The 20450-nt window shown below is 44.1% G+C and overlaps 5 protein-coding genes across 7 annotated transcripts; 2 read left to right on the top strand and 3 right to left on the bottom strand.

Annotated features, from left to right (window-relative positions):
- Window positions 1-245: 245 nt before the first annotated feature.
- On the bottom strand, window positions 246-2817 carry LOC138623456 (uncharacterized). Of its 2 annotated transcripts, XM_069703003.1 has the most exons (4): window positions 2463-2817; window positions 2245-2363; window positions 1217-1322; window positions 246-1126 (listed from the first exon to the last, which is right to left on the bottom strand). In XM_069703003.1, exons 1-4 carry the CDS (start codon window positions 2740-2742, stop codon window positions 246-248), a joined length of 1386 nt encoding a protein of 461 aa, XP_069559104.1. In that variant the 5' UTR covers window positions 2743-2817. The 2 variants fall into 2 exon arrangements, with proteins under 2 accessions (XP_069559104.1, XP_069559103.1); XM_069703002.1 differs by having other exon boundaries at window positions 2245-2817.
- A 124-nt stretch (window positions 2818-2941) lies between these two features.
- On the top strand, window positions 2942-6356 carry vac14 (vac14 homolog (S. cerevisiae)). The gene has a single exon (XM_069702998.1). The coding sequence runs from the start codon at window positions 3086-3088 to the stop codon at window positions 5459-5461; it is 2376 nt and encodes a 791-aa protein (XP_069559099.1). The 5' UTR covers window positions 2942-3085; the 3' UTR covers window positions 5462-6356.
- Window positions 6357-8801: 2445 nt separating this feature from the next.
- Window positions 8802-12224, top strand: trim35-13 (tripartite motif containing 35-13). The gene is made up of 6 exons (XM_069703012.1): window positions 8802-9209; window positions 10134-10229; window positions 10328-10558; window positions 10666-10688; window positions 10768-10886; window positions 10973-12224. The coding sequence occupies exons 1-6, from the start codon at window positions 8808-8810 to the stop codon at window positions 11509-11511; spliced, it is 1410 nt and encodes a 469-aa protein (XP_069559113.1). The 5' UTR covers window positions 8802-8807; the 3' UTR covers window positions 11512-12224.
- On the bottom strand, window positions 11714-17461 carry slc27a1a (solute carrier family 27 member 1a). Of its 2 annotated transcripts, XM_069702999.1 has the most exons (13): window positions 17037-17461; window positions 16605-16772; window positions 16099-16493; window positions 15280-15447; window positions 14657-14726; window positions 14452-14543; window positions 14251-14360; window positions 13916-14125; window positions 13708-13834; window positions 13463-13600; window positions 13188-13352; window positions 12915-13061; window positions 11714-12803 (listed from the first exon to the last, which is right to left on the bottom strand). In XM_069702999.1, exons 2-13 carry the CDS (start codon window positions 16769-16771, stop codon window positions 12646-12648), a joined length of 1947 nt encoding a protein of 648 aa, XP_069559100.1. In that variant the 5' UTR covers window position 16772; window positions 17037-17461; the 3' UTR covers window positions 11714-12645. The 2 variants fall into 2 exon arrangements, with proteins under 2 accessions (XP_069559100.1, XP_069559101.1); XM_069703000.1 differs by having other exon boundaries at window positions 16605-17461.
- Window positions 17263-19117, bottom strand: ptger1c (prostaglandin E receptor 1c (subtype EP1)). The gene is made up of 2 exons (XM_069702727.1): window positions 18227-19117; window positions 17263-18090 (listed from the first exon to the last, which is right to left on the bottom strand). Exons 1-2 carry the CDS (start codon window positions 19115-19117, stop codon window positions 17845-17847), a joined length of 1137 nt encoding a protein of 378 aa, XP_069558828.1. The 3' UTR covers window positions 17263-17844.
- Window positions 19118-20450: the final 1333 nt, after the last annotated feature.

Below are 20450 nucleotides of genomic sequence, written 5' to 3'. Positions count from 1 at the left end.
AACTGCATCCTGGGGTTAGTTGTGGCTCAGGATGACCGCAATTGGTTTAAAGACATACAAACAAGCCACGATGTCGATATACCAGAGTGACAGATGAGCCAAACCACCATGCAGCGCTGCGGTCTGGCTATGCGAGACTGAGCGCTACGCAGACCCGAAGTAGTAACAAACACAACATTAACTACCCTGACACTAATACGGGAGTTTTGTACAGACACTGCTCTTGAAGAACAACCCGACGGCTTTCAGACGTCAACTTTTTGAAAACTCCTCGGTGTCAACTGACTCTTCGATATTGGCGTTTCCCCTACAAACTCACGATTAATGTGCGCCATTAGGTGGTGGTTGAGGTTCACCTTTTGTGTGAAGGTCTTCCCACATTTACTGCAGCGGAACGGTCTCTCGCCGGTGTGGATGCGTAGGTGACACTTCAGGTTGCCTTTCTGGGTAAACCTTTTCCCACACAAGCTGCACCTGTGAGGTTTCTCTCCTGTGTGGACGACGTAGTGGATCCTCAGAGCCGACGGGTTGGCAAAGGTCTTGCCGCACAGCTCGCATGACTTAGTCACTGTCTGAGAGGGGGATGGCGGCACACAGCTGTGCGAGTTCAACTTGGTCTTGCGAGGGAAATGCTGCTTACAAATGTTGCAGAAGGTTAACCTGTGGGACTTCATGTGGTGTGTCAGCGTGCCCTTGTGAAAAAAGGACCTGCTACATATTTGGCAAGTAAATTTGTCTCTATTTGGATGTCTGGCCGTCTTTACAGAAGGCGCATCGAAGTCGTCCGGTGAGTCTTTATCCACAGCGGTGACGCTTTCACTGTCGTCTCCCAGTAATGTTTGCTGATTGTCGCGGCTCGGCTCGTCTGCTAGCTCGAGCTGACTTTCTCGAATAAACTGCACATCGTCGTCGTCGTCGTCGTCGTCCTCTTCGATTGGGATGGTGTGACTGATGAAGGCCTCCTCTGTATCGTTGATGGATACCAACTGTACAGACGATTCTTCGACACCACCAGCAGACGCAATCTGTTCTCCGTCCTCATCGAATGACAGGCTGCAAGTGCTGCCGCCGACCGAGCAGCCAAATGACAGTTCCTCTGGTTCCTCAGTCGGGCTTTCTTCGCATTCTGTTGAATAAAAGTGAAAAAAGTATCTAAAGCTGCGACGTGTTCAGTGTGTATTTCCCTCATGCCAATTCTTCTTCTTCCCTCCCGTACCTCGTGTACTGAGCGTTTCCTGCTGGCAGCTACTGGCAGCGTCCTCCGCATAATCCTCCTCTTTGATCTCAGTCGCGGTAATTTGGTCGGACAGAATCCCTACAGACTACAAAACAGACAAACGCTGTCATTCAACAGCGCTTCATCGGTTTTGACTACAGCTGCAAATTAAACAACCGTTATAATTGATTGTTTGATCAAAGACGATGTAAACCATTCTTTCATTCCTTCTCAGATTTGGTGATTTACTGCTTTTCTCCTCGTTGTCGCCTTGTCAATTAAAAATCTTTGTGTTGTGGACTGATGGTTGGACACAATCTTAAATCTGAGAACTGAATGTAAAATGTTTTGATGGATGTTTAAACGTTCATGTTTTTTTCTTTTGGGATTAAAGTTATTCAGGGGACACACTTTGATCAGCACGGAGGAATTCACAAAGACATATTTCCTTCTTTGGCAGCCACTTTGGCTCAACTTTGTTTGCAAAATGGTTATCCATCTTCAACCACAGGTCATTTTGGGGATATTTAGAGTTATCCCACATATTTTTTTTGTGGGCAAAGACTGGTGATGCAGTCCATCTGATTTTCCCTACAGTAAATGTGCATGTAGCTCCTGTTGCTCAGTCTTGACAGGCAATTGTAGGGGTATGAAGATATGCAACGCACAGGTGACAATCTCCATTTGTTGCATTATTTTCACTATTGGTAATAATTAATTGTACAGAGTGTGATAACCATGAAGTTTCACGCATCTGTGTACCGTGATACCGGTATAGCGCTGCAACCCACTTCCAAAGTGTACCATTTTTTTGAATAAATGAATTGTTATTTTGTTTAAAATACGTGTGGTAGTTAGAACATGCATCAGGTGTAGATGTCGTTGTTTGTTTTATGCGCATTGGCAGGTTTCTATTGCAACATTATGAGCGTGGATATTCTGCTGTGTATCCTATTATTTATTTACCTGTTGCACTTCACGTCTGTAAACACAGCTGTTTATTGCTCATAGCCATAACTTCCTCTCACCTTATCAAGGGACTGTGGGGAATCAGTGTTACTCTGCAGACTATATGGGTCTCTGTCTTTCCACAAATTCATGCACCAGTCTTTTCCAAAGATCCCCTCTATGGTGGGAGGCCCAGACACTGAAGTCACACATAAAAGCAAGCGAGAAACACAGTGAATGCAGAGACGATGCAAATCCTGTTCCATGTTATCTGAAATGCTTTCACTGTCGAGAGTACCATCAGCGTCCCCGTCTTTGTGGTGGTCCGTTTGAACGCCTACGCTGCGGCGACTTTTCACCAACTCTGGGTCGCCGCTGTGGACGACAGTCATCTCGCACTCCAGGCTGTTTACTTTCTCCGCCAGGGCGGAGTTTGCAAACAGGAGCCGGGAGAGCTCCAGCCGCAGCTCGGCCGAGTCTTCGTCCACCAGCTTGCAGACCTGACCGAGGGCAGACCGCGCCATCGCCTCCATGACGGAGGAGAGCTGTGTGTGGAAAGAGAGGCGGCGGCTCGCCATCGCTAACGGCGGCTCTAATGAAACTCCTAAAAAAAAAAAAAAAAAAAAAAAAAAGTATTATTCACAGATTGGAGAAACTTGAGTAGCGGCGGAAATGAAAACGTGCATTAGTGAAGGTAATTTGCGCTGCCGCTGACAATAATGCCAGCAAAGCGGGACCCAAATAAATGTTGGAAACGTGACGTATTTCCGGCGGATGTAACCGGTCAGCTGCGTTGTAGTGCAAGGCTTCCTGGTTCTTAAATGAAACCGACGTCTTTTCTCCAATACATTGCCACAAACTTCAAAATCCTGTCCTCGTACATTTCAGCCGACAGGATCCGGGACCACCTCAGCTCCGAAAATGAACACGGAGAAGGACTTTTCGCCGCTGACGCCCAACGTTGTCAGAGCTCTGAATGACAAACTGTACGAGAAAAGGAAAGTAGCTGCTCTGGAAATCGAGAAACTCGTGCGGGAGTTTGTGGCTCAGAACAACTCCACTCAAATCAGGCATGTAATCCAGATTTTGGCCTCTGAGTTCGCCCTGTCCCAGCACCCCCACAGCCGAAAGGGGGGTCTCATTGGACTGGCAGCTTGCTCCATCGCCCTCGGAAAGGACTCGGGTCTGTATCTGAAGGAGCTCATAGAGCCTGTACTCACGTGTTTTAATGACTCGGACAGCCGTCTGCGCTACTATGCCTGCGAGGCCCTTTATAATATAGTCAAGGTGGCCAGGGGAGCTGTGCTGCCCCACTTCAACATGCTTTTTGATGGTCTCAGCAAGCTCGCAGCGGATCCAGACCCCAATGTGAAAAGCGGATCCGAACTCCTGGACAGACTGCTGAAAGACATAGTCACAGAAAGCAACACGTTTGACTTGGTGGCATTTGTTCCCCTGCTGAGAGAAAGAATCTACTCCAATAATCAGTACGCCAGGCAGTTCATAATTTCTTGGATCCACGTCCTGGAGTCTGTGCCCGACATCAACCTGCTAGACTACCTCCCCGAGATCCTCGATGGGCTCTTCCAGATCCTGGGCGACAACAGCAAAGAGATCCGCCGGATGTGCGAGGTGGTGCTGGGCGAGTTTCTGAAGGAGATTAAGAAGACGCCCTCCAGTGTGAAATTTGCTGAGATGGCCAACATCCTGGTCATCCACTGCCAGGTTGCGGATGAGACCAAACTCACAAACGATCTGATTCAGCTGACGGCTATGACGTGGATGAGAGAGTTCATCCAGCTGGCAGGCAGAGTGATGCTCCCCTACTCCTCTGGCATCCTAACTGCGGTGCTGCCTTGCCTGTCCTACGATGACAGAAAGAAGAACACCAAAGAAGCGGCCAGCGCCTGTAATCACAGTCTGATGAAGCTGGTGACTCCTGAGGATGATGAGGAGGAGGAGGAGGAAGAAAAAAGTGTAAGCACAGAGTCCCCGTCCAGGGAAGACGGCCAGCCCAAAACCAACACGGACGGCAACGATATGCTGAATGCATCACAAGAATCTGTTGGTTTCAGTAACATCAGTTTCTTCACTCCGGCGAGTGCTGAAAGGCATCAGGTCACTCTGGACCTGGACGGTATTGTTCAGGTGTTGGGCCGCCACCTCCACGACTCCTCCACTGGCATGATGACTCGCATCGCTGTGCTCAAGTGGCTTTATCACCTCTACATCAAGACGCCGCGCAAAATGTTCCGCCACACAGACAGCCTGTTTCCCATGCTGCTGAAAACTCTGTCTGATGAGTCCGATGAAGTGATACTGAAAGATCTGGAGGTTTTAGCCGAGATAGCGTCGTCCCCCGCCGGCCAAACGGACCAAACCTCCTCCTGCGACAGCACTGATAACAAACTGGAGCTCAAGGTGCCGGAGGGCGCAAAGACAGGCCAGCAGCATAGTGCAGGCCCCAAAGCGCTGGACTCCTCCCCCTCCACTCCCAGTATGAACTCCTATTTCTACAAGTTTATGATCAACCTGCTGAAGCGTTTCAGTCTGGAGAGGAAGCTTCTGGAGAACAGAGGGGCTTTCATCATCAGACAGTTGTGTCTGTTGCTTCACGCCGAGAACATCTTCCACTCCATGGCTGACATCTTGCTGAAGGAGGAGGACCTTAAATTCGCCTCCACCATGGTTCAGACGCTCAACACCATCCTTCTCACCTCGGCTGAGCTCTTCCAGTTGCGCAACCAGCTGAAAGACCTGCGCACTCAGGAGAGCTGTGCTTTGTTCTGCTGCCTGTATCGCTCCTGGTGCCACAACCCTGTGGCCACTGTGTCGCTCTGCTTCCTCACACAGAACTACAAGCACGCCTACGACCTCATCCAGAAGTTTGGAAATCTGGAGGTGACGGTAGACTTCCTGATGGAGGTCGACAAGCTGGTGCAGCTCGTAGAAAGCCCCATTTTTACCTACCTGCGTCTGCAGCTCCTGGACGTGGAGAACAACCCGTACCTGATCAAGGCCCTGTATGGTCTGCTGATGCTGCTGCCACAGAGCCAGGCTTTCCAGCTGCTCTCTCACCGCTTGAGGTGTGTGCCCAACCCAGACCTCATGAGGACCGTGGATGAATCCAAATATATGGACTCGAAACGGCAAGTGGCCTCCAAACGGGCCTCCAACACTCCGATGGATTACCACGAGCTGCTCCAGCATTTCGACCACGTCCAGAGCAAACACCTGGAGGTCCGACACCAGCGCTCTGGACGTGCCTCTGACCACCTCGACAGGAAGCTGGTGTGAAGACATTGTGCCATAGTGACCTCTTGTTATTGAGGACAGTGGGAAGAGAGTCAAAGAAAAATGTCAAGGACTGGAATAATGATATCGTTGTAATGGAGAAGATTCTAAAATGTTATATAAGCCAAAAAGTATTAAATGGTTATGATTTTTTTTTTAAACTCTTTTCAGAGAAACACTGGGTATACATTGTCAAAAACATCTGAAATGTTTTAGAATTAATTTTCCTGATGAGTAGAATGTCACATTGAATGAAACGGAAAATATATTATTACATTAATTTACTTCACTCTATAAAATTAATAAACAGTTACTTCTTTCAAGTGTAAATTGATTTGTAGACTGTACATTGAATCTCACATCTCATGAATAGTTGTCAATATAGCTTTTACCTGAGTTTCTATTATGTTCTGTCAGCAGATTTTTTTTGCTGCTAAATAATATGTTCACAGTGTTTCAAGTGAAACTGACATGCATTTCAGAGGTAAATTAGCATGCTCGTTTCATTTAGTTTCCTCGTGAACCACTGTATTTTCAGTGTATCTTGTTGAACAGTACTACTAGAGCATGTGTTCAGTGTTGCCTTAATAAAATTAAAATAAAATAAGTAAATCTTTTGTGTAAAATAGACCCAGCTCAGATGAGATTTTACACTTTGGAAGCCATTGATGACTGAACTCACAAATTCTGGGTAGACCCAAGTTTTTACACCAGATTTATTTTGACCTTACACACATTCAGCTTTGAATTCCTTTTATTTTCTTAAAAAGTCTTCTGCTAATATGTATGTTTTTATCTATCTTCGTGTACAGTGTCTGCCCTGCATTACTTTATTTTTTTTGCTATTTTTTGCACTTTTGTCATTCCCTTGTGAAAATCAATAAAGTGGACCATGTGATTAAAACATTCTTTGAAAAGTGATCATTTTAGACGGAATCGCCAAAATAATTTTTATGTTATTTAAAACATATGAATATTAAAAGATCACATATCTTCATATAAATACATTTTAAAGGTTGTAAAAGATCATATTTCTGCTATTAGCCTGGTTTGAATCAGAAAACCTTCCTATGATATGCATGTGAAGCTAAGGGGAAACCTAATGTGCTGGTTTGCCCCCTCTTTGCGGCAGCACTAGATGTAGTTGCAAAGCCAAAGTACATGCTGTACATGCAAATAGAGAATATGCATTTCAGTGCTGCTTTGAGTTTCACAGATGGAGGTCAACATTTCATGTCAGGGTGTGGATGAGTCCTGCTGCGCTGTGTGCGGGAGAACCTTCCTGGTGCCAGAGGTCCTCTGCTGCATCGGCTGTGGTCGCAGCTTTTGTAATTATTGTTTGGAGCAGTTCTGGGTAGAACATGGTACTAAAGAGTGTCCTGTCTGCTTTGAGGAGAGTCTTGGACTTCCATATAAATCTTGTGAAGCACATGGCGAGAGGCTGTTTCTCCTCTGTGCTGCAGATCAGACCTGCATATGAATCACAGAGTGTGTCCCATAAAGGAGGTATTCAAGAATTGTAAGGTAAGCAGAATAAAAATAGAAATTCAGTTTATGCTCTGCTGTATTAGCATTAGGTCAGGTTCATGTTATTTCTTTAATTCTTTCTTTCTTAAGCTTAATTTTGACAAGTTATTCCACAGAATAATGATTTTGATCAGTTTAAATGTTTGGTGTACTTTAGAGTATCTTTAAAGTGATTGCTTTCCTCAGTCTGCAAATGTGAATATTTTGAAGAAATGCTGGAAATTGATAACCTGCAACTGATAACCCGCCCTGCTCCTTCTAATCAATTCTAGTCTATGAACTGTAATAATACGCCTTTCAGCCTCCTCATTATCTCATGCCCACACACACACACACACACACACACACACACACACACACACACACACACACACACACACACACACACACACACACACACACACAAATGTAAACGTAAACCCACAGGAAAAAAGCAGTAAATATGGCCTTTCCCAATACATTTGATCTCAGCCATTTAGAAAGTAATTTTAATTGAATAAGCTAATGACTAATATGATAACAGCTATAAATTGCATTATAAAATGATATATTCCATATAAAAAAAAAATACAACAATATGGTTTTAAATCAAATAAATGCACATTAAAAGGAGTATTTGTGGACTGTCCGCATGCGGCGCCATTACTAATCTAGCATGGCTGAAGCGTGTGTATGTGTATGTCAACTGTTACTATCAATGGCTTTGAACTTCTGCCCTGGCAATGGCACCGACACAAATCACATTTTCACCTTGGCATTTCAACAATACTATTACTTATTTGGGCAAGGAGTGCTGAGGGGGATTAACTCACAACAAAGCTTTCACTCACTATTATTACACAGACTGCATTTAGGCTGTGGTGTATTAAAAGGCTGTGGACACTTAAAATTAAAAATCTGTCTGTATTTCTCCAACATTTTATACTGCATTATGATAACAATTAGAACAAGACGATTTGGAAAATCTGTAATCAGAATGTCAATAATCTACAAACTGACTAAACATGTCTCTCATTCCTGGTACATGACAGACTGGGATTCTTAACATATCATGTGTGTGATGCAAGAGTGATCATACAATGAATTATAGGCAATAGTTGAAGCTGCACTGACCTAACAGAAGGATCATGTTCCCTATGCTTTCTCTCCACCAACACACTCTTGACCTATTTTGCTGCAATATTCATTCTCATAAACAGAATTGCAAAACGAAATACTGGATTACATTCAACAATTTACTGTTAAAAACTTAACACTGTGTACAAAACCTGCTTTTATTCAGTAAAAATAAATCAAATCAGTGTTTTCTGTTTTATACCAGAAGGGATATTTGACTATGGAAGTTGTGTCAGAGGCCCAAAGCTTAACCTGATGGTAAAAAAATGTTCCAGTGGTCACCACGTCTGTCTATTAATACCCTCACAGTCTTATTTTGGACATTGTTTCTCAGTCAACTCTTTCATTACCCTGTGACTGGTTGTTTTTGCAGGCTTCTCAGATTACTAGAGGTGATCATCACTGTAATCACAAGACCATCTTGAGTGCAGATATCCCTTTATCATCTTACTCCCTTCTGTTTCTGTTATTTGCACAAATCTGCACAGATACAATCTCTTGAAGTGAAATTAGTTTTATTGAGGCGCGCGGCGTTTATTTGAGAACGTGCAACGTGCATGCTCAACTCTACACAACATAACATGGGATATGCCTTTGGGAGCTGAGGTATTAACACTTATTGCTGAGGTTAAGAGGACGCAGCCTTCATGGGAGATGAAGGAGGGGCTTCAGATCCTGCCTCATCATCAAAGCTCTGTGAGGAAGGATGGCCAGCAGACGGGCTCATTGTGAGGAAGACCTCTCCTGTCCAATTTGTGGACACATACTCAGTCAGCCAGTGGTGCTGACTTGCAGACATAGATTCTGCAAAGCCTGTTTGAAAGACAGCTGGGAAACACAAGGCTGTAGGGATTCACACTACTGCCCTCTGTGCTGGCGCCGTTCCTCCATGGATCAAATAGTGGTGAGCACTGTGCTGCAGAAGGCCTGTGAATCCTTCAAGGAGGACAGGAGCCAGAATGACCCAGAGGCTTGTAAAGAGCACGGAGAAAAGCTCACACTCTTCTGTGTGGAGGACTTGGAGCCGATATGTGGTATGTGTGGGAAAGCAGCTGCACACACCGGCCACAAGCTCTATCCTATTGGGGAAGGTGCTCATGACTGTAAGGTAGGCACATTAAGGTCACAGGCTGGTCCCACCAGCGTTTTACACAAGTGGCACGTTTTCATTATTTGAACTGCAGATCTTAAAGATGAGCTGCTTGTTGCATTATTTCCCAACAAGAATTGCAGCTGGAATGATTGATGGTTTAAAGTTTGTTGAAATATCGGTCACGTTGTTTTAACCGTGAAATACATGACTGTCTTCACTGACTAGAATCTAAGGTCAATCACAATAAGGGTGAGCCTTTTAGAAATAAAATGTGAAGAGGATTTCCTTAATTTGAAACTCAACATAATTGATAAGTTTGACCAGTTAGTGTGCAAATTTCCAAATTAAAAATGCCATTCACATTAAATAATACATGCACATTATTTTAATTTACAGCTTGCCAGCATGTACAATTTTTTTTTAATGTGTTTTTCATTGGTTTAGATTTGAGTTTTCTCCTTACTAAGCCCGACATACTTGTCCAGTATATTTTTTTTGGCAGAGTTCATTAACATTTCTAATAATAGATTCATATATTTGGTTTGCTGTTGCTACTGGGGTCCAGAAAGGTCTGAAACTTGACTCCCACAAGGTTTCTGTGACGCTACATTAATTCACACCTGCCCTCCACTGTTTGCCTTTTCCAGAAACCAAGAAAACGTACTTAGTACTGATCTGAAAAGGATCAATCGGTTGCTATATTGTGTCCCTGTCGGGACTCTAAGCTGCATGAGCTAAATTTTGCTTGTGTTATCGATACTTTTCCGTAAATGTGTCACTTTAATTTCACGCAGCCGTATTGCCCAGCTATGCATTTGCATGGAATGCTGCCATGGACGAGTATGCGGCAGCTGAAAGCCCCAAATTGTGCTGACAGCTCGGCCACCTGCCAGACTGACCTAGTTTTTAAGAGTTGATGACCTGTCACTGACTTTGTAGGAGGAACTGAAGAGTGCTCTCTTGCCTTTGAAAGAGAAGTTGCAAATGTACAAGAAAGCGAAAATGGTCTGTGAGGAAATGGCAGAACATGTCAAGGTACTGTCATCCCCGTCGGTGCCAAATGTTACTTTGAACATAGACGAAAGAGTTAAGGTGTGGAGGCAGTGATTACCATCAGTAATATCTTTTTCCAGAACCAAGCCGAACATACTGAAACACAGATCAAAGAGGAATTTGAGGTCCTTCACCATTTCCTGAAAAAGCAGGAGGCTGATCGACTTTCTTCTCTGAAGACTGAGGAGGATGAGAAGAATGTGATGATTAACCAGAGGATTGAGGAGATGAGCAATGAAGTGGCAACGCTTTCCAACACCATCAGATTAATGGAACAGGAGATGACAATTAAAGATATCCCATTTCTTAAGGTAGATAAGACAATTAGAAAAGCACAGGTTGAATTTAAGCAGAATTATACATTCATATCGTATGCTATTCATTTGGTGATTTTTGTCCTCTTCAATTCTGTTTTTAGAATTACAAGGAAACAATAAGGAGGTGAGTGTCATTACAACAACTTGTAAAAGAACTTTACAGACACAAGTTTCAACAACTAACTTCTGAAGCATCTTTTCAGGACCTGGCGACGTTCCGTTGATCCACAAATGATTTCTGGTGCTCTGATTGATGTGGCCAAGCACTTGGGCTCTCTGAAATATAAAGTGTGGGAGAAGATGAAGAGTGTAGTTAAATTCAGTGAGTTTCTCATCATAATTAGTCATGTCTTACGCTACACGTTTCCTATTTCATGAATGACTTCCGTTTTGTTTTTTACTTTCAAGATCCGGTGATTCTGGATCCCAACACAGCCGCCAGCTGCTTCATCCTCTCTGAGGATCTCAGTGTTGTGCAGAACTCTACCCAGATTTTCAAGCTGCCGAACAACCCAGAACGTTTTGACATCAGTGCAGAGTTGCTGGCTGCTGAGGGTTATTCCTCCGGACGCAACAGCTGGGATGTGGAGGTGAAAGACAACACCTACTGGGTGGTGGGGGTAGCCAGCGAGTCCATTAACAGGAAGGGGAAGCACGTGCTGACTCCAGCAGAGGGATTCTGGACTATAAGGTTCCGTAATGGAGAGCACAAGGCCTGCACAGCACCATGGGAGCAGCTAAACATGATGAAGAAGCCGGAAGTGATACGAGTGGTTTTAGACATGGACCGAGGCAAGGTGACCTTTTACGACCCTGGAGAGAGGACACCTCTCTACACCTTCACAGACATCATCAGCCCCAAAGTCTTCCCCTACTTTTGCACTGCTTGCAAAGAGCATGCGCTGAAAATCCTGCCCACAAGGATATCTTTGTCAACGGACCATTAATCAACCTTGAAGACAGATTTCCAATATTTTTGTCCGAAATTTGACAAACAAAAGACACGAAGGTTTTCTGAAGCTCGTGAAGATGTGATCTGTTTTTCGTTTGTAAGATCGTGGACATGCATGGTGAAGTTCCAGCAGGACGTTACCATGACATTTTTAAAATCACCTCTGAAGTGTTTTTAATGAACGACAGGAAACAAACCCGTTTTCAAACATTTAATTTGAGTTACAACGAAAGCGAATGTAATCTGGGAAATTAGGGATTGTAAATATCTTCACAACACCTGTAGATTACTACACTGATAAGATTTGTTACATAAAACAAGTCATTGTGTGTGTGACTCAGCTTTGCATGACACAGAATCACTACTGTGATTTCCACATTTATTCGAGTTCCTTAATCCAAGAAAAGAATTTAAAAAAAATTAAACAGATCTGCAGTTTCGTAAAAGGCACATACAGTAAAAGTGTTTGTGCATTTGCAAACCCGTGTCTGTTCAGAGGTTTAAACCTGACAAGTGGGATTAGTTTTTCATTGCATTAAAAACTTGAAAGATTCTATGGTTAGTGTTTGAACTAGTAGCCACATGCACTGCATGTTGGAAGTCTGGTCTCTCAAGCCTCATTTAAACACACAGCAGTAACATAATTGTATTGTTTAAACCTACACAGAATTAACCTCACAGCATATTTCGTTAATGGGTACATACCCTTTAACAAAGTCTGACTTCATACTACCGTCTCTGTGCTAACCACGATATTGTAACGTGTATCCTGTTCCAAACAGGTGGCAGTTATCCACCCTCGTGTGCGGTGATGCTCAAAGGCTTTATGAGGTGCTCCTTGAACAATTAAATAGATAGAAGCTATTAAAAGAGAATAAATGCCCTCACATCAGGTTCTGGTGTGTTACTTAAACAATGTTAAAATCATCATCTGTAACAGTACTCTGTCTATGCAAATAGTCCTCTCAACTCTGTTCCCTGAAGGGTTAAAAACCAGCCGGTGGCGAACCACCAGGAATCGCTGATGCACACAGCGCCGTATGCATACGTTTCTCTCTCTCTCTCGCTCTCTCTGTCAACAGCATCTGTGTAACCGAGAGAATCTGACCGCCCTGCTGACGCCGACACGTCATAGAGACATTCTTCCCTCCTCTATGGCATTGTAGAGCTCCTCGTCCATGGCGTCGTAACGTGCAGCTCTCGTGTTTAAAAAGTAGATCTGGTCAGTTGTGAGTCGTGGGTCGTATCCTTCCCTCTGCAGCCTGGTTTTCTGGATTTTAAATGTGCCTATACGGGAGTGTTGAGAGACGTCGAGTAGATTAATATTTATCGACATGAAATCATTAGTGAGGTTTTTTTTTTTTTTTTTTTTTTAAGATAAGGACCGGGAGAGTTTACCTGTGGTGTCTACTTGTGGGGAGATTCGCAGGAACACGGGGCGAGCGTAAGAAGGAAGAGCTCGCTGGATATTCTGCAAGAAACTGTTGCACTCGAAACCCCCTGTAGTGTCTGCGATGGCAGCCATGCCCGCCTTACCTTCCAAACCTGAAAAACGGAGATACGTGCTTATGGTAGCGAGCACAGTCAAAAGCAATGAGGCTAAAGGGAAATAACAGTTGCTTTCTAAATGTGAAGCTAAAGCCAGTTTAAGCACACAGAGTTAACCATCACCTGGCACTACGACACCGTACACAGCCACATCAGTTTGACCCAGAAGACCGCTAAGTATGCCCTCCACCTCGGTGGTGGAGACATTTTCCCCACGCCAGCGGAAGGTGTCCCCACTGCGGTCGCGGAAGTACATGTAGCCCAGGTCATCCATCACCAGCACGTCACCTTGGGTAGCCGGAAGACAAAGTGACTTCTAGCTGTGCACGGCTAAGGAGCACTGGCTAAATAAGTTTGGCACTCCAAACTGCAAGCTCGAAATAGAAATGATTGGTAACCTGATAAATATACAGAATCGTTTTTCTTGAAGACGTTGTGCGCTATCTTCTTCTTTGTAGCATCCTGGTTTGCATAGCCGTCAAAACGCCGTAACGGGTCTTGCTGGTTGATACGACCCACCAGAAGCCCCGGCTCCCCTGCGAGGCATCGAGGAGTTTAATTGTGTTCTCACGGAGGATCAGTGTCGTTAAAAGTTACAAACTACATTAAACAAAGTCATTATTGTAATACAGATATTCATTACCAGGTTGGCAAGGCATACAGAGGCCCCGGCTGTCCCGAACAAGCTCCATGGTGTCCTCGTCGACCCTCACCAGACAGATGGGGTACACGTTGGGGAGAATGCGACTGTTGAATCCACAGGCTCCCACCTGGCAGGACAGAACGAGCTAAACTCCGATCCAACTCACATTTTTGTCAGCGAAGACACGCGTTACACTTTGACTGCTGACCTTGCCATCCATGTTGGCGATGCTGCAGTTGCACTCAGTGGCTCCGTAGAACTCGCCGATCTGCGCCACCTCGAAACGCTCCATGAAGGCTTCCCAAACACTGGGGCGCAATCCGTTTCCCACTGCCAGACGAACTTTGTGGCCCTTCTCAGACGGCCGCACCGGCTGAGACAGGAGGTAGCGGCAGATTTCCCCAATATACTGCACCACCTACGGGGGCCAAAAAAAATAATATCTTGCTAGGGTTTCAATACTTGTTCAAAATGGAATGTTTTATGGTTGTTGATTTAATCAAATATGGAACTTCTGAATATTTTCCAAGCGTAAGCTCTTACAGTGCAGTTGTACTTAATGCAATCTTCCCAGAAGCGGCTGGCGGAGAACTTCCTCTTCACTACTACAGTGAGGCCGTGGAGCAGACATTGACCAACTCCAATAATATTACCTGACGAGAAGGGAAAGGGCACACTTTAGGACAATCAAACCTAGAGGGTAAAACTGTGTTCATCAAAAGCTGGAGACACGCAAGCACATACCTGCTGAGTGATACAGAGGCAGGCAGTCATACACAACGTCATCAGGGCGCATGCGAAAGGCATAAAACCCAAAAGCAGCAATTCTGTAGTAGCTGTCACAGCAAAAGAGGAGAGATTCTCAGACATCTGTCATTAGCTTTGCAGCGACTGTAACAACTCAGGAGATAGACGCTTTTGTTGTGAGCGGTTGTTCAAGAAAACGTACCGGCTGTGCACCACAATGGCAGCCTTGGGCAGTCCTGTGGTCCCCGAGGTGTAAATGTAAAATAGGCGGTCTGCAGAAGAGAATACAAAAAAGCATTACAGCTGCACACTGCAGCTTTATTGCCGGAAAGCCATTCAAGATTCCGAAGAAGGACAGAACAGAAAATATTTGTGATTGTATTTCTGAACAATACACACCTCTCGTATCTCAAGCTCGCACCTTTAATGCTGACTTACATGTTGATTCATCTAAGAAAGATTTACCACTGGTCTAGGATACGATTTATCTTCCAGACAGTGCACATCTCAACACGTCATCCATATCTACTGCAGACAGCTCTCTAGAGAAAAATATCTGTCTCAAATTCAGGATGATTCATATTTCTTATAACTATTTCCCTTATCAGGCTTGAGTTATGTAATTACAGGGAAGCAATTTCAGTTTAGAAACTAGACAGTGGAGGGCGAAAAATGTATTATTGTGGGATGTATGCTTTGGGAATTCAGAATTGACCACAGCTAAACACAGTGTTTGAAGACGTTTTTTTTTTTTTTTTTATAGCAGAGCTACTCAAAGATTCAAGATCAACAGAGTTAGAGGTCAGTGGGAGATATGGTACTCACCATTCATGCCTTTCGGGGGAACACAAGGTGAAGGGGAATGTCTAGATGCAGTGGCTAAAATTGGGTCCAGAGGTTGAGCATCCAGACTGGCCAGATGTTCTTCACTGATGTCTCCTGTACAAAACCGCACCATGGACTGGCTGATGGCGGAATTGACCTCCGACATGGCTGACATTGAGAAAGAGGAGCAAGAGTTAAGATGGGAAGAGAGGGCATCAGTCATGTTAGTTAAAGCTCTCTGGCTTGAATAAGAACATACTATACATACATATCTAAAACTTTGTAAGAAAAACAAAATCAAATATTTGCTGCATAAAAAAAATTACTGTTTTTGGAAGATCAAACTAATTATCATTTTTATTTCTAAACTATAACGTCTATAAAACTGCTAAAAAAAAAAACCCACTTCCACACTGAATTCATATAGTGACTACAACAACAAAGGAGTTCAGTGTTTGTGTTGTCACCGAAACGCTCCATTACTTACTTCACAAAAAGTTGTTATAGAAAGAATTTGAGTGGTATTGTGATCACAAGCAAGTCCTGAGCACATAACATGTAGGAGACACAGTCATTAACGCAGTCTACGTTCTACACAGACTGAATATGAACATTGTTGATGTTACAGATCAAATGTTAATTAACGCAACATTTGTGGTTGAGGCTGGTCAGTATTTAGGCCGTAAGGTCAATGAAATCACGTGTCTTGTAAAAAATTTGCTGAAGAAGATCCGAGATATAATCCTGCAATACAGATTACACAGAATTAAAAGCAAATGTCTTGATCAGCCATCCCGACTGTGTTTAACACATTCTTACCCTCAGCAAGCTCAGCTCCGAACACAATGGCCCGTGACGCTGACACCCCAATACAGTGCAGAAGGGGATCACAGCGGAGGCTGAAGTTGATCAGTGCAGCTTCCACCCCCACCTTGGCCAAACCCAGCCAGAGCGCCACCTGCAGCGGCCTACTTTCCATGAAGAGGGCCACCACATCCCCGGAGACCCATCCTTGACCTCTAGCCCAGTGGGCCACTGCGTTGGAGAGCTCGTCCAGCTGGGTAAAGGTCCACGTTTCCCCCGTGGCCTCGTAGATCAGTGCTTGTTTATTTGGGTGGTGTTTCACTGTCTGGGCGAAAATGGAAGGAATATTGCTTCCACTGCGAATGTAACGCCATAAAGCCATCTTGACTCTCAACAGCACATACAGGCCACTGGTTGAGTATGGTGGGGAGAGAAAGAAAAGAGCTCTAAGTACAAAATAAAAAAAAATAAAAATGTAAACCAACAAGTATCACAACTATATTTGGAGGCGTTGAACTCACGTGATGTCTCTCTTGGCAGTGCGTGCTGCGATGTAGAAGTACTTCCAGCTCCTTGTGCCCAGATATACCCCAAGGCCTGCTGCCAGGCTCCAGGACCAGGACACACCGAAGAGACGCAACAGTCCCACGGACCCCAGAGAGGCTGAGACACTTGCCGCATTGTGCATTCTTGTCACGGGGGGGGGGGGTAAAGGGAGAAAGATGGGTTTCAACGCGGGGGTCCGCAAAGTAAGGCAGTGCAGGCTGGTACGCACAAGTAAACACGCAGGGAACTTTTTTTTTTTTTTTTTGGAAACACGTTAAAGCCCTCACGTTGTCACGGGGGGAGGGAATTCAGCTCGCACATACGCAGCGGACATAAACAGACGCCCCCCTCCAGCTCGCCCAAACTCTCACTGCTGACTCGCATAGTATATTTCGCTCTCAACTTACCTACGAGTCAATAGACTGAAGCGATGTCACCTTTCACCCGATAATCCCGCCGCCCGGCACAATGCGTTACTCCCCGGTTACTTTCGCGGAAACGAGCGTGAATTAAAAAACCGTCCTCCGGCTGTCCAGAGCGTCGAGAAGAGCGACAATGTGGCGTTTTCAAGAGGAAACCAGTAGTTTTGAAGTGTTCCAGCAGTTTTACTGCTCGACTGCGCGGTTGTTGTTGTTGTTGTTGTTTTTTTCAAGTAGTTGACAATTCACATTCAAACTACATTTGGAAATATGTCAAACGTACGTCGGCGAGTCCGGCAGGGTGGCACCTACGAGGGAGAATGTACAATTTGCGAACTGGAGGCAGAACTGATAGAAATCTGGATGACAGCAGTGACATGCAGAGAGAACCGGGCTATTTTCTGTACTCCATGTTGAACAGAGTCACTGCGACAGAAGCACCGCCCACAACGGGTGTGACGCTCCTGCAGCAGCTCAGCTATTGGTCGACCTCTGAGCTTGTCAAGCGGTTCTCAATTTGGATTGGACATAAATTAAATCCGCCAATGTTGCCCAACCACCAGATTTGCAGGTGGCCGCTATTGATGACAAAACCGACACAGACTACTAACTAAATGTTGTGGAATGTTATGAAAGTCTTCTTCCGTCTCTTAATCACTTGTGAAATATGGACTATATCAGCTCTATTTTGAAATTGATGGACTGAAATGTTTTTGTTCTTTCAGCTTTCACAACGCACATGAAATAAATTATTATTTTTTCAGTCTATAAAAAAAAAGAAAGTCCATGAACATGTTCATTGCAGATTGAAGGCCTGTCTGCTTGTGTCTGCACAGAAGCTGTTTGCTGCCACTGTGGCTCTCCGTCTATTGAGACCACAGCAAACTCTGAAAAGCACTGTCCTCCTGAGTAAGATGTAAACCCAAGGGTCTAAGATCTGATTCCAGGAGGCCATGCGCAAGCCCAAAAGAATGAAGTCATCTTTCATATGAGCTGAGGCTCTGGGGCTTTGGTTGAGCTGCATCATCATAAGAGTGTGGATCTGTAATGTAAGAGAAACATAATCACTCATAAGATGTGGCTGATACTTTATCTACTAATCTGATGTTCCTAAAACACAACTGACCACTAAAATGTTTTTAGAAACAAATTCTTCGCAGTAAAAGAGTAGTACTCACAAGAAAGGGGCCCCAGCAGACACAGGAAACCACAGTAATGGTAGCCAGTTGCACCATCATTTCCATATCCAACAAACTGAACAAAGAGGAAGAAGATGCAGATGATGCTTGACGAGCACAACGAGCTGTAGCTTTTTTATAAACATTGTGAGACTTCATTCTGGTCTGCAGCAACGCAACACCACTCAGGATGTTGCAGAACAGGGAAAGAGCGAGTAAAGTAAGGCCAAGGCATGAAAAGGCCATAGACAGATTAATGTCAGCTGAAGACTGCGGGTCATGGATAGGCAAGAAACACCACGTGCCTGGTGGCTGGGTGGTATATGTCCCCACAGCAAATAAAGGTAGAACTGCCAGCACAAGTGCAACAGAGGAAATGAATAACACAACTTGCTGCGCGTGAGCCACTGTAATCATAGAAGCATGGAAAAAGGGCTGAGTGATGGCAACACAGCGCTCTACTGCCATGGCACAACCCAACAGCAAAGGGCATAAGCCAAAAAACACCATACTTGCTCCAAAGATTTGACAGACTTTCCCGGTGGGTTTTATGGCCTGTGTTTTATACCTCAGATCTGTGTGCAGATACAATGCAAAGGCTCCTGGGATGACGTGACCTCCCAGGTCAGCCAAAAGCAAAGCCACTGTTAGAAATAGAAACGGTGTTTTGGATTGGCGGCGGAATCTGACACGGGACTTAACCAGGATGCCGAGAGCAATGAGGTTGGAGATGGCGCCAAATATCATTGTGAAGCAGGACATGCCAAGGCTTGACAGTTGGAGAGGTGGCGAGGTGATATTGTTCATCCAGGGACTCAATTGATCAGAGGAGTTGATCTTCAGGTTCTGGTGGAGGACGGGTTGTGCAGAGGAGTTAGGAAATAAAGTCATGAGTAAAGAAGTTGTCATCATCTTCAGTGTCATCTACAGAGAATTACAGACAATGTTTACAAACGTGCATTAGTTCACATCCACTGAGTCATAACTTTTAACTGATGTTTTTATGTTTTGAAACCTGTTCTGCCGTCAGAAAGATTTCTCACGTAAATTATAGACGCCAGAAAAACAGGAAAGACTTGGGAGTTGTAATGCTGTCAGTTTGACCAATCACAAGAGAGCTGCGGTGTTGTCATCAACAACGTTTCTATTTCCTTTTTGAGGTCACACAAGGACTTGTATGTGATGTGAGCAACACTTTGGATTTTACAACCATTTTACAGACCTTTTTCTTTTTCAGGTAAAAAAAACATTTTTTTAAATCAAGATATTTTTGTCCTATTTTTTAGATACATACAATTATCTGACTTACATAACCTGCTGTTGCAGTATCTCTAGTTTGATTTGATTCATGCTAACATGTTAAAACAGGTGGCTACAGTATATAATGGCTGCTTTGGGTGGGGGTGGTTGTAACAGTTCATTAAAATATTACAACTATCTTCTTATGATGACTCAAAATTATCCCGGGGGTAGTCATATACATTTGCCACAACTGTGACAGTGATTGATCCGTCATGTCACATATGCAGGAAAACTGCCCACACACAAACACACACACACACACACACACAGCAATTGTTTGTGTGCGAAATTTAAAGTTGTACAAGAAATAGGAGTTTTTTTTGTCACTTGAAATTTTTCACTTCATTCAAAACACTTTGTTGTTCATTCTTCAACAAAGGTCTTGCATAAATTGGAAATATGGATCTAAATTGAACAAATTCCCTCTCATTTTTACATCTATCACCAGCTACGGTTACAAAACACCCCATGTAGTGGGGCAAGAGAACTCTTTGTATTTGACATTAACTCACATAGTCTGTGATTGTGTAGCACAAGTTCAAGTGAGTTTTATGTGTAGCAGACAAATAGGAGTGCTGTGTATCCAAGTTTGAGAGATCTAGCATGACAACCACTGACGTCCTGATGCTCAAACAAACAGCTCCAAGGCTGCCCAGTGAAGCATGTGGGCACACCACTCCTTGTGTGACCTCAGTGAGGAACAAGTGGTCTGACAGGGACACTTTGGATTTAAACCACAATTAGAAGAGCCACTTCTGCCGAGGAAACAATGAGGAGTGGATGAAACCCTGATACGGTATTTTTATGCACATGGAAGTGTTTGCTTGGAAATACTGAATTTATGCATTCTCACAAATGAAAACTGTTAAAAACATGATTTGATCAATAAAGGCCAGAGTTAAATCCTGAAATTACAATGTAT

The sequence above is a fragment of the Brachyistius frenatus genome, unplaced genomic scaffold (genome assembly GCF_029030835.1).
Source record: "Brachyistius frenatus isolate BFR_SWC_R1_liver_20210118 unplaced genomic scaffold, ASM2903083v1 Contig_43, whole genome shotgun sequence".
Taxonomy (NCBI): domain Eukaryota; kingdom Metazoa; phylum Chordata; class Actinopteri; family Embiotocidae; genus Brachyistius; species Brachyistius frenatus.
The sequence above is the reverse complement of the archived record's forward strand: the minus strand, read 5'-3'. Positions and strand labels throughout refer to the sequence as shown.

Coding starts and splice junctions, on each gene's coding strand:
- LOC138623456 (XM_069703002.1), bottom strand. CDS start 2,742: ATGGCGAGCCGCCGCCTCTCTTTCCACACACAGCTCTCCTCCGTCATG. Junction 1,323..2,244: donor CCCCACAGTCCCTTGATAAG/GTGAGAGGAAGT, acceptor TCTGTTTTGTAG/TCTGTAGGGATTCTGTCCGA. Junction 1,127..1,216: donor GGAAACGCTCAGTACACGAG/GTACGGGAGGGA, acceptor TTTATTCAACAG/AATGCGAAGAAAGCCCGACT.
- vac14 (XM_069702998.1), top strand. CDS start 3,086: ATGAACACGGAGAAGGACTTTTCGCCGCTGACGCCCAACGTTGTCAGA.
- trim35-13 (XM_069703012.1), top strand. CDS start 8,808: ATGGCCAGCAGACGGGCTCATTGTGAGGAAGACCTCTCCTGTCCAATT. Junction 10,230..10,327: donor AAATGGCAGAACATGTCAAG/GTACTGTCATCC, acceptor ATCTTTTTCCAG/AACCAAGCCGAACATACTGA. Junction 10,689..10,767: donor TACAAGGAAACAATAAGGAG/GTGAGTGTCATT, acceptor GCATCTTTTCAG/GACCTGGCGACGTTCCGTTG.
- slc27a1a (XM_069703000.1), bottom strand. CDS start 16,771: ATGCACAATGCGGCAAGTGTCTCAGCCTCTCTGGGGTCCGTGGGACTG. Junction 13,353..13,462: donor CGATTCTGTATATTTATCAG/GTTACCAATCAT, acceptor CGGCTACCCAAG/GTGACGTGCTGGTGATGGAT. Junction 12,804..12,914: donor CCCACAAGTAGACACCACAG/GTAAACTCTCCC, acceptor ACTCCCGTATAG/GCACATTTAAAATCCAGAAA.
- ptger1c (XM_069702727.1), bottom strand. CDS start 19,117: ATGACTTTATTTCCTAACTCCTCTGCACAACCCGTCCTCCACCAGAAC. Junction 18,091..18,226: donor TCTGCTGGGGCCCCTTTCTT/GTGAGTACTACT, acceptor CTTACATTACAG/ATCCACACTCTTATGATGAT.